Here is a 12,323-nt window from a genome sequence, read left to right as displayed (position 1 = left end):
CATAAACAAATATAACCTCATCTTCTACTGGAGAAATATCATTGCCTGTTGCAAGGAGAATTGGGGCAAAGGGGCATTTGATAGAAGATGACAACTCATTGGTGAACTTTGCTTTTAGACCCCAGGATAGCAGCAAGCCAGCGGAGACTAGCCAGCCTCAGTCGAGTACCACAGGCTACAGCCAGCCCAGCTTAGGATATGGACAAAGTAACTACAGTTATCCTCAGGTGCCTGGAAGTTACCCTATGCAGCCTGTCACCGCTCCTCCATCCTATCCTCCCACCAGGTAATTCTTTCAGAAAATTAGGCTTGGTGATGAAGTATTAAAATTTGTTTGCTTGGATGAAAGTGCTGTTACTTTTTTTTAAAGGGACTTTTCTACTGTGTGAAAACTTTAAATATATTAGACTTTGTTCTTTCTTGCCATGCTTGCAGGTAATCACAGATATTTTCATAAACAAGCTTACTTGCTTCTAACCAGTCTTCTCTTCACTGCAGGGTCAAAGAGGAAAGAATAAAGGGTTGTGCATAAATAAGTTCCTGTTTTATATAAAAATATTCTCTTTTAAATCTTAAATGTGAAAGCTGCCCTTTAATCAAGTGTCATTGCTTCTTTAAACTTTGGGTTCTAAAGAGAGGCTCACATCCCTGTATTCCTCTTCAGTGTTTACTTTTTAAAATGCTGCTTCCGCACATGTCATGAATCTCAGGTGAGTTGTTGATCCTGAAATGTAGAACAGACAGGTGTTACTTTTGAAATTCTCAAGCACGTCTGAAAAGCTGACACATGCCAAGCAGAGATGCTTAATTTTGTTGGAAATAAAGTGAGTTAGATTGCTCTTGATTTATAAGAAGCCAGGGAAACAAGTTACATACAAACCATATTACCAACTGGTATTTCATAGTCTTCAATGGCTTTGAAATTCTAGACTGACGGATATCAATCATTCAGTGAGTCTGTTAGTTTTAAAGTATTTCAGTGCAAGGTCCTAAGGGATGCAAATTTCCCACTGGAAACTAGCGATGATTTCCATGGCATAATTATCTCTCTTTTTAGAGCTATGAAGAACTGGATCACACTGTTTTTGTTTTTAGCAACCCATCTGGCTTCTTATTTTTTTTCCTATGCCTGCAAATCTGCCTCCATAGGATAACCTCACATTTTAAATGACTTGTGTTAATACAGGTTGTTTGACTTACATTACTGTCTTGTTGGATACCACTGCAGCTTTATGCACGTTTCCAGATGGCTTGATTTATCTTCCATCTAGAAACACTTTTTAATTCTTGTCTTTCAGCTATTCCTCTACGCAGCCAAGTAGTTACGATCAGACCAGTTACTCTCAGCAAAGCACCTATGGGCAGCCGAGCACCTATGGACAACAGACTAGCTATGGCCAGCAAAGCAGCTATGGCCAGCAGCCACCTACTAGTTATCCTCCCCCGACTGGATCCTACAGCCAGGCCCCAAGCCAATACAGCCAGCAGAGCAGCAGTTACGGCCAGCAGAGTGAGTTTAGCTCAATAGTGTGTCAGATAAGACATACTAGTAAATCTCTGACGGAAGCTATGCACTTGTTTAGCATTTGAATATTTTCCAAGCAGCAGGCATTCTGCCCAGCTGATAGTTCTGTAGACTTTTTTATTGGCTCGGTATAGTTTTATGTTTGACTGCAAGTGCAGTGCTGTGCACCCTGATTTGAATAAAGCCATTGTATTAACACCCATATCAAACAGTTACTTCACAGTACTGGTAAAGTTTGTGGTACTAAAGGCAGGTGTAGAGTGATCATGGGAACAGGCACTTCAGAATGATTCTGACTTTGTCTGCTTCTGCATTAATGTCTCCTATATAAACTCTCCTCAGGTTCATTTCGTCAGGACCATTCCAGCAGCATGGGTGGATATGGACAGGAATCTGGAGGCTTTTCTGGCCCAGGAGAAAGCCGGAGCATGAGTGGCCCTGATAACCGGGGCAGGGGAAGAGGAGGATTTGATCGTGGAGGCATGAGCAGAGGTGGGCGGGGAGGAGGACGCGGTGGAATGGGGTAAGAGTAAATCTTTTCTCCTTTTACATAATTCTGTTTTATCCATAGGATTTGAAATGGAAGGATGGGCTGAAAGATGAAATTCCATGGAGAATATTTATTTAATAGCAAGATTGTTTCTAGTCCATGGAAATATTCTCCTAGGGGAAGTAGGGGCAGGATCTATTTTTTTTCCTGCAGTTTGTTGGGCCTGGGGGAATTAAGGGTGTTATGAAATACAGAACTTTCAGCTCCCTTCGTGGTTATCCAGAGGTGAAATCCTCTGTGGGATTTAACAATAACTTTGGATGGAACACACACAAACCTTCCAGGAGATCCAGGTTTCACTTTCTTTGCCTCGCTGTTGGGGGTCTTGACACTTCAGGTATGTACATGGCAGTAGCCTAATGTCAGATGCTTTTATACAATGTTTCCCCTCAGCCTCTGTTTGCACTAGAAGTAGCACTTGGAGCTACTATCATAAGTGAATATATGGGTCAGTTTATTGCTGTTGAAGCCACGACTCTAGAGTGGCTTGGTTGGAGTGTGAAGAAAAGCCCCAAGAACACCCAAAGATCTGACTTGACTTCCAGGACTGCTCCCCATTGGAGCTTTCAGGTGGTCTAAATCAGTTTGGTCATTTTAACTGATGGCATAATCTGGTTTAGTAAACCTATTTGTTCAGATCAGTAGTTTATAGTTCCCTCTATCTGGTGTCTGTTTAATAAAGGTGAGGATGATGGACTAATATCAAGGCTAATAAAAGGAAGGTTTAGCTTTGTGTGTGTTCCGTCCCTATGAAATTTAGTTTAAAGCTATGCAGAGTGTTTCATTGATACAGTTTAGAAATGTGGAGATGGGAGTGGAAAATATCAGGACAACTTCAGTAAAATGTTACCTATTGTGTGGCTGGGCAAGTGAGTCAACAGCCTTAAATAAATGTGCAGCATTTGTTAACTACTTGTTTTACAACCCCACTGCACCTAGACATTGGAGAAGTTACTCTGTCATTCTGCATAGCTTAGCTAAAATGAATCCAAATGGCCTGAAATCTTTATTGGAGAAATACAACTACCTAGTACTTTAAAATACAAATTAAACACTTATTCATATGGAAACTACTGATTTTCTAAATTGGCTTGAATGGAACAGGGTTCCATTGTTCTATATAAAGATTTCACCCATAATGTATTTATTTCTAATGTTTTTAAAGTAGATGTAGACACTTGAAATTACTATCATCACGTCTTAAAACTTCTAGTCATTTTGGTGCTGTTTACTGCAAAAGATTCATAATTTTTTTCTCTAATTTCACACCTGTAATCAAAGAATAAATTACTTCTGTAGTGATTTCCAGCTGACTAGTCTATTAAAGGGGCCGCCTGCTTTTTGGATGTAGTTTTTCTACTGTCCATAGAAAAGGTGGCCTTTCCATGAAGCAGTAGGTTGAACACCAAGGGGGCAGTGTAGGGGAACTCGGCCCTTTTATCATGGTGTGGTGATGGATTTCAGTGTCTCCTGCAGGTAAGGAGCCCAATGTTATTAACATGCCCTTTTTCATTGACTCAATTATTTTATATTTTCATTGGCTGTTAAACATGGAAACTTTTTAACATGCTTTGTCGCATTTATATGCTACAGGTTACAAAGTGAGAGCCTTGTATACACTTCAATACTTAAAAAGTACCCGTACTCAGTACTCAGCCGGCAGCATAATGAAAAGTGGGACTAGACACGGTGTCCATATGGAGAGGAAAAATATACATAGAATATTTTTAACCAAATGTATTCATTGTATAAATGGAATCCTTCTGTAACTTTGGTAACTGCATACTGGTATAATACTTTAGAATTGTGTAACATTAAAAAGTGTAAACTTATGTGTTTAAAAAGAGAGACATTACATATATGGTGTGTACTTTTTAAAAAAAAAAAAGGAAGCAAAGCTGCATGCAACAGCTTGGAATTGTGTATTTAAAACCTTTTTCGGTATTAAAGGTGCAATACTTGCTTGCAAATAGATGGCTCTCTCCCTCCTCTCTTCCCTCCCTCAAAACATCTCCTCCCACCCTATAAAACCCTTTTCAGGTGGCATTTTCCTAATTAACCAGCACTTGGAAGCAATAGCAAACTAATTGCCTAGCCTGTACTTTTGTATTAAAAGCTAAAGGCTGTGATTTTTGCATTGGCACACATTAAAATCTTCATTTCAGGGTTTGTGTCCACAAAGCTGCACCCCCAGGCCTTTGAGCCCTGATATATTCTGTAAGTTCTCCTTCCACAGAGACTGTTAAATCCAGTAGTGACCTGAATGTATCGCTTTATACTGAGGTTTTAGTGGAAATGTCATCTGAACTGTGTTCTTGGTATTGCATATGGTTGTCTCCTGCCTTTTTAACTGTTAATGTTAGGGACCCAAGGGCTCAGTTTGCTCTCCTACTGCAAGAGGCTGAGGGTGCACCTTTATGTACACAGAAGGGGAGGGAGTTGACCTGAAGGTGACTTGATTTTTTTTTTAAAAAAAAAGATAAAATACAATTTGAAAAGCTCTAAATGTTTTCGCCAAGTATTGTACTGTTAATACCAATACAGGTAATGAAAGGGTACAGCAGCAAAAGTGGTGTCTGAAACCAGACAAGCAAGGTTGTGTGTAAAGGAAATTTGATCAAGCTGCCCTGAAGAAAGGCATAGTGACAAGATGAGAGAGAGACAGACAGATGCATTGTTTGGAGATGTTTAGCCAGTGCCATTCTTCCCAGTGAGCCCCAGAGGCTCAGAGCGGTACTGGCTTTTTAAAGGGAAAGGCCTTCATTTCTTCGTTTATCCCCCCAGCAGCGCTGGAGAGCGAGGTGGCTTCAATAAGCCTGGTGGTAAGTTTTTGAGCATTACAATGGATAGTGTTAAAAAAAAATCAGTCAGTTTTTAGAAAAAAAAAATATAATTTTTTATTAGTTTCATAAGTGGTTAAAAATGACATATACAACAAGACTTTAATGGGTACTGCCGGCAATGCCTAGGGGTATACGGTTAACCTATGGTTACAGAACAAAGGGTAACTTGAAGTATTGAGAAACTACTTCTGTAATTTGGGGAGAATAAATTTAATTTTGTTTGGATTTAATAAATAAAAAAGTAACTTTTCTTATAAATATACACTGATTGGCCCAATAAAGCTAAAAAGGCGTAATAATGGTTAATGGTTTAAAAGGCTGCTAAAAGTAGCAAAATGATCACACACAAAAACGTTAAAAAGGTGCATTGCTAACATTTTTGCAATGCAGGTCAATTTGAGTTTAACCAACGCCATCATATGGTGATTGTAAGTAGATAGATTTGTGTGTGTCGGTTTTCAGCCTGCAAGACGTGCACTAACACAACTTTATATGATTTTTTTCCCTGACTGGCAGGCCCCATGGAAGAAGGACCAGATCTTGATTTAGGTAATTTTGAATACTGTTCACAATATCACTTGAGCATGCTGTAAAGAATTTCCCATTTGTTCTTCCTCCACAAGGGAAGGCAGTCATTCACATTGCTTGTCCGCAAAGGATTCTCTGCCTTTTCTTCCCTGCCTATGTAAAATGTGCAGGGGCATTCACCCTCTGTATTTCAGTGTCTTGATGGCCATTCATTCATTCTGCATTCTTGATTAATCATAAAGTTGGGCTGGCTGACTTAAATTCGCAAACATTCATTTAGATGCTTTTCTAGTTTCCTGAAGGGAAGGATGTTGTTTAAACAGCATTGTCCATGGCTATTCAGATATACCAGGCATCTAACTTCAAGCAGTATTGAAATAACTATCACACAGGCACATCCACCACTCCACCACCTGTGAATTTGTCGTTTTTTCATTTGTAGTCCTGTACAAATGTGCATTTTATCTCTTTGTAGCTGTTTCCCGGGATCAGCTTATTGCTGTGACTGGTCACAAAGGCTCTGGCGCAATAAGGATGGGCTGTGTAGGTTAATGCCTGTATAATTGCATACAAGATGTAAAATCTAATGTGCACCTGCAATTGGGTATCTGGTTTTGCACAGATGTTCTTCTCAAGTTGTTCCCCAAAATGGCTTCCATACATCAGCCACTCAATTTTGGCTACGGTTTCTCATGGCATATGAATAGCATACACCCAGCTATGGCAAGAGACCAGATCAAAATTCCCTTCTTGTGAAGATCAGTGGGAAATAAATCAGCTGATTTGTACAGTGTATCATATCATACAGTGATCAACATGCAGTATGGTTCTTCCTTATGTATTAGAGGAGGTGCCATTGAATAGCTGGATTTTCAGCTGGCACTTCCATAAATATACATGTTTGCTCTCATTGAAAGAGAGGGAGCAATCCGTTTAGGGAGATTATCACTGAAGCTGACCAGACAAAATTTCTCTCTGTCCTTCATAATCTATTGTGATTACCTGGTGTAATGACACTTTTGTGAATTTGATCTCCTTAGGCCCACCTGTAGACCCAGATGATGACTCAGACAACAGTTCAGTTTATGTACAGGGACTGAATGACAGTGTGACCCTGGAGGAGCTGGCAGACTTCTTCAAACAATGTGGTGTAGTCAAGGTGGGTAACAGTGTGTGTATGCAGGACCACTGGAGTGTGGTGCAGCAACTATCTCACCAGCTATTAGAGTGGGATGGAAATAAAACTGTGATTTCCAGCCTTTTCCATAGCAGGACAACCCACTCACCCCACCCAGTGTATCCATGGTCTAGGAAGGACTCCCTCCCACTTAGCAATATGGTCCCAACCAGGCAGGCTGAGAACCCCTGAAATAACCAGCAGCGTTGCATTCCCAAAGAGCCTTTTAGGAAGTGTCCTTCAGTGTCCATATCAGGCTTCTGAATGCTTCTGTAGTTGTGCCCGCTAGCTGGGATGAGGGGTGTTTATGGTGGGTTAGTCACATCCTCTGAGTGGGATGGGGGCACTGTGGATGTGCTCCTTCCTGAGCCATCTAACTCTGTGTCAGTGGAGCAGAGGATGAGCCCTCTAGCTCACAGGAACTGGGGATGATTTTAAGAGTAGTGGAGAATGATGTATTTGGGATCTTTGTTTACAATTCATTCAACTTAGTCCACTGCAGTTTGAAGTGTGGTTTTATTCTCCTGCTAGATGAACAAGAGGACTGGGCAACCTATGATAAACTTCTATCTTGACAAAGAAACTGGAAAGCCAAAAGGAGATGCCACAGTGTTCTATGACGACCCATCAACTGCCAAAGCAGCTGTAGAGTGGTTTGATGGTAAGTGACTGGAATTAACTAAAGCTTCTGATTAGCATAGTTTTTGCTGGGATTTATTTCATAGATAAGTATTTGGCTAATTCGGAGGCTAGAAAAGTGGGTGTGTCTGTCCTCAGCACAAGTAGGTAATAGATACATACCTGGTAAAGCAGATCTTACTTGGAAAGACTTTACTTGGGAAACTCTCTGGTTTTAGTCAAACCAGATTAGATAAACCAGCTCCCTAGTGTGCTAACTTCCAAACTAGTCTGGGTAACTGCTAAATAGCAACACTCTCTCCTCTGTGTAGAGTTTCTTTGGTTCTACAGGTCAGAGGTGGAATTCCCCCACCCCCAACACTTGATATATGGTCACCTTTCCCTTTGAACAGTGACTAAGGAGAGGTACATCCTGTAGGATGCTTGTATATGGTACCCAAACCCTATTCCCCCTCTAATAGTGGAAGTTTGTGAACATGTAAACAAGCCACGCTTTTCTGTTTATTCCAGGAAAAGATTTCCAGGGGAACAAACTCAAAGTTTCTCTCGCTCGGAAGAAGGCACCAATGAATAGCATGAGGGGCGGGATGACCCCACGTGAATCGCGTGGATTGCCTCCCCCACTGAGAGGAGGTAATGTTGGCCAGTCTGTATGAATGAGCTGAATTCCCCTGGAACCTTAGTGTGCAGACCCAAGAGAGTAGTGTACACTGAGCAATACCCTATGGTGTGGAGGTGACAAGGGTCTGTACTGGAATTAATTGACTTCTTACTTTTAGGCCCGGGGGGTCCTGGTGGTTCTGGCGGTCCAATGGGCCGGATGGGAGGCAGAGGTGGAGACAGGGGAGGCTTTGCCCCAAGAGGACCACGGGGTTCTAGAGGAAACCCTTCTGGAGGAAACGTCCAGCACCGAGCTGGAGACTGGCAGTGCCCCAACCCGTAAGTGTTTGCAAGTTTGCTGATCTGTTAGCATCTTGGTCCCCTGTAGTCCTGCATTTAAACCCCGATGCCGTCTCTTTTTACATGGTCTACCGCGTACCTGGCATTGCAGTCCACTCAGCTTTCATCTCCTGCAGAATGTCACAGCCCGATCATGTATCCAAACTGCCTGGGTACTGTTCAGTTAGGAAGTGGCTCATTTGGGGCCAGAACTTCTGGTAACAAAGTATGGTTCAGATTTTGAAAAATAAGCTGTTGAATGGACTGTAATGAAGAGCTGCTTGGGGGGTCTCCAAAAGAGTCTGAACTGAGCACAGCTGCATCAGTGATTCCATACTTCTCTTGCCTATATTGCACCTCTGCCCATATTAGAGATAGCAACATTATTTATTTGTACTGCAGTAGTGCCGTTGTGCTAGGTGCTGTATGAACACAACAAAAAGACAGTCCCTGTCCCAAAGAAGAGCTTACTTGGAGGAGCCACATCATTCAGCATAACTGATATGTTGCCATTCTTTTGTTCTGGCATGGCAGATCAGGCAGTGAAAAGAACTGTGTTATCCAGAAGTGGGGTGCAGATATTAACTAGTCAGTCCTCACAAACCATGAAGATGGAGCAATATGCGTTGGTTGATTTGCTCACTTACAGGCTCAGTATCAGAGTTGAGAATAAAATACTTACATTTGTCTCCTGTTCTGTGCTAGGACCATCCTCTCCTAGATCAGTCATAGGGACATTAAATTAACTTTTTTTTTTTTTTTTTTTAAGTCTTCACTAACTGAAGGTTCTGTTTAGGGGATGTGGAAACCAGAACTTTGCTTGGAGAACAGAGTGTAATCAATGCAAGGCTCCTAAACCAGAAGGCTTTCTTCCACCCCCCTTCCCACCTCCAGGTATGTACGTGGCACAGCTTTTATAGATGAGTTCAAGGTTATTCCCAGAGCATGGAAAATTAGTACTTTGCAAATGTGATTGACTTTGCTTATGCAATGTTCTCAAGGACTGTCTGTTTGCTATTCCTAGACAATTATTGGATAAATAATGCCCTCGTGGAGCTGTAGAGGCAGCAGTTTGTGGTACTGCTCTGCCTGAGATAACTTGCCCTCATTTTCCTGCTGCTTCTGTGACTCTTCTTGCCTTGCATCTATCGGCAGCAATCCAGTTTCTTAAGGCGCTGCCACTTTACATTGTTCCCAACCAAAATATCCTCTAAATAAGCCATCTGCCTCTCAAGCTTCCCCAATGGATCTCAGGGGAGCACAAAATGTTCAGTGGGACTTCTGGGAACATGCAGTTCATGCGGTGTGGTATTAGCCACCTGTGGCTGCCTCCAGCCCAGTGAGCGGCCTGATTTTGCTTCCAGGGCACCCGTGCTTTGTTCCCCAGCCTGTGCAATGTTGCCAGCATTTGTTTTTTGACAAGGGCCAGCAGTTTCGGGCAGAGTGAAAAGTAGGTTTTGGTCCCTGTAATTGGGTGGCTCCCCTCATCATGGTTCCTATGCCAGGCCTTAAGCCACCCACTGCCTCAAAGTTGCATGCACACATCTTTTACCGCTTCCATCTGAGTTTGGTGTTTTAATGTGAAAAGATTAAGTTTTCAGTCCTGGAAGTCTGTCTAGAGCAGACATGTTTTCACCCTATAGAGCCCTGGTTTCAAATATGTATGGTGACATTTTTCTGTGCCAGGTGGAGATCGTGGCAGAGGTGGCCCTGGTGGCATGAGAGGAGGAAGAGGAGGCCTCATGGATCGAGGTGGCCCTGGTGGAATGTTCAGAGGTGGACGTGGTGGAGATAGAGGTGGATTCAGAGGAGGCCGGGGTATGGATCGAGGTGGATTTGGAGGAGGAAGACGAGGAGGACCTGGGGGCCCACCTGGACCTCTTATGGAGCAAATGGGAGGCAGAGGTGGCAGGCGTGGAGGACCAGGAAAAATGGACAAGTATGTAGAACAAGCCGAGGAACCTGGCAATAGGCTAGGATGATTTAACAACTTCAAATAGGGTTTGGGGTTGGGGCGGAGAATGAAACAGGATCTGATGTGAGCAAAGGCAAATGAAGGAATAAAGGTCAGAAAGTTAATGGTGATAGGAACAAATAAACACTGAATAATAAAAATTATGATAGCCTCTTACTGACTTTTCTTGTACTAGGAGTGTGCATAGAAACATAGAAATGTTGGACTGGAAGGGACCTCCAGAGGTCATCTAGACCTTCCCTGGCAGGTGTTTGCCTAACCTGTTCTTAAAAACCTCCAGTGGTGGGGATTGTACACCACCCTCCCCCTTGGAAGCCTATTCTAGTACTTGAGTTAGAAAGTTTTTCTTAATATCTAACCTAAATCTCCCATGCTGCAGATTAAGCCCATTATTGTCTTCTGCCTTCAGTGGACAAGGAGAACAGTTGATCACGGTCCTCTTTATAACAGCCCTTAACATATTTGAAGACTGTCCCCTCAGCCTTCTTTTTCAAAGACTAAACATGCCCAGTTTTTAACCCTTCCTCTTAAGTCAAATTTATCATTTTCCTCCTCTGTCTAATGGAACAGCAGGGTGTGGATGAGGTAGCAATTGTCCCATGAGCTCTAACCAAATGAGGCTTTTTCTTTGCAGGGGTGAACATCGCCAGGAGCGGAGAGACCGGCCCTACTAGAAGCCGAAACCTGCAGAGTTGCATTTACTACCAGATTTATTTTTTAAACCAGAAAATGTTTTAAATTTATAATTCCATATTTATAATGTTGACCACAACATTATGATTATTCCTTGTCTGTACTTTAGTATTTTTCACCATTTGTGAGGAAACATTAAAACCAAGTTAAATGGTAGTGTGCTGAGTTTTTTTTCCTTTTAAACAAAATGGTTGTTTAACTAAAACTAAACCAATGAGAAACCATTGTTGTGAGCATGCTCAGTATCATTGTGTGCAAAACCAGGAGGAGAGCTAACTGTAACAATGTTAATGGTTGTGATGTTTTTTTAAAATAAAATTCCAAATGTTTATAAACTTAACACTTCTCAGCCTCTATTCAACAGCACTCTGAACATCTCCTCCTGGAGTCAGCATCGCAAACTCCAGCTCTGTGGGCTCTGCAGAAGAGGCAGTGGGTTGCACCAATGAGTTGTATGTACTATATGGCTTGTAATCCTTTGATATTGAATGTTGCATTGTAGGGGGGGAGCAGGGATTGAAATCTACCATGGAAAGATTGAACTAATCCTGAAGTGTATTTGGCAAGGCAGAGCAAGCACCTTAACCTTATACTGTAAAGTGTGGCTTATTGCATTCAGGGGATGGAATTGACCACACCATTTCAAATGATCCATTGGACCTCAGAATTGCATCCTGACTGTAAATAAAGACATATTGCTGGGTATTTCAGTGACTAGACTTTTTGTAAATAGCAGATGAACATCTTAAGTTCTCTGTGGTGATGGTTTTATTTGATGTATGCCATGCCCACCATCTTGGTATCTGAGTGTGGCTTAGTGCCCTGCTGAAAACATTCAGGACAAGGCAGTTCAGTGAGCAGAAATGCAGGACTGTATGAGCTTGAAGAGCAAATGAAATCACCTTGAGTAATAAACCTTCATCTGAAAGTAATACAGGCAGTGTGGTTTGAATGTTCAAGCAATGTTATCACACTGAAACAGCAGTTGTCCTATGTATACAGGATCTGAACAGGAAACACGGTTCAGTCTGCATTGTAACTAATTTATAACACAACCAATAGAATAAGCTCAAGTGTTGGTGTCTCATCTTCCATACCATGTGCATGTAACATATCAATAAGACAAAACATGCAGACTCAAAGGTAACAAAAAGGCTAGGAGCAAAACAAAGACCAGCTTATTGTACTTGTAGGGATTTTTCAGTGTACACACTAGTCATTGCCAGAATGCAGTTTCTGATGTGTAATGCAGTGTTCTTCAGACTTAGTTATTTCTGATCTTGCAGAGATGGGGCGTATATAAAAGCAAGACTGTGTGTGCCTAGCAGGAAATAGGAGTCAGCACTGGTGGAGAATCGGAGAGCATGTCACATAGCACTAGCCATAAGCACCAGGTTAGTTACATCAGCCCTGTGTGTTCCTATACCTGGCAAGCATCCAAGGGAGAATACAGA

At 42.0% G+C, this 12,323-nt stretch overlaps 1 protein-coding gene across 3 annotated transcripts in view; it reads left to right on the top strand.

Moving 5' to 3' along the window:
- EWSR1 (EWS RNA binding protein 1) overlaps nucleotides 1-11,574 on the top strand; it is a 29,483-nt gene extending 17,909 nt beyond the window's left edge. Inside the window, exons 6-17 of one of the 3 annotated variants that reach the window (XM_067550259.1) lie at nucleotides 119-286; nucleotides 1,299-1,510; nucleotides 1,868-2,048; nucleotides 4,863-4,897; nucleotides 5,435-5,467; nucleotides 6,487-6,605; nucleotides 7,155-7,284; nucleotides 7,773-7,895; nucleotides 8,042-8,201; nucleotides 8,998-9,095; nucleotides 9,888-10,140; nucleotides 10,811-11,574. In XM_067550259.1, the coding sequence (XP_067406360.1) occupies nucleotides 119-286; nucleotides 1,299-1,510; nucleotides 1,868-2,048; nucleotides 4,863-4,897; nucleotides 5,435-5,467; nucleotides 6,487-6,605; nucleotides 7,155-7,284; nucleotides 7,773-7,895; nucleotides 8,042-8,201; nucleotides 8,998-9,095; nucleotides 9,888-10,140; nucleotides 10,811-10,850 (1,552 nt within the window). In that variant the 3' untranslated portion in view covers nucleotides 10,851-11,574. Of the gene's footprint in view, nucleotides 1-118; nucleotides 287-1,298; nucleotides 1,511-1,867; nucleotides 2,049-3,668; nucleotides 5,468-6,486; nucleotides 6,606-7,154; nucleotides 7,285-7,772; nucleotides 7,896-8,041; nucleotides 8,202-8,997; nucleotides 9,096-9,887; nucleotides 10,141-10,810 lie in introns of those variants that run through there. The other 2 variants (XM_067550258.1, XM_067550260.1) reach the window with 2 other exon arrangements.
- The last annotated feature ends 749 nt before the right edge of the window (nucleotides 11,575-12,323 follow it).

Source organism: Emydura macquarii, unplaced genomic scaffold, assembly GCF_026122565.2.
Source record: "Emydura macquarii macquarii isolate MOO-44397 ecotype Brisbane River unplaced genomic scaffold, CSIRO-AGI_Emac_v2 contig_1254, whole genome shotgun sequence".
NCBI lineage: Eukaryota > Metazoa > Chordata > Testudines > Chelidae > Emydura > Emydura macquarii.
This window is presented reverse-complemented; position numbering and strand designations above follow the sequence as displayed.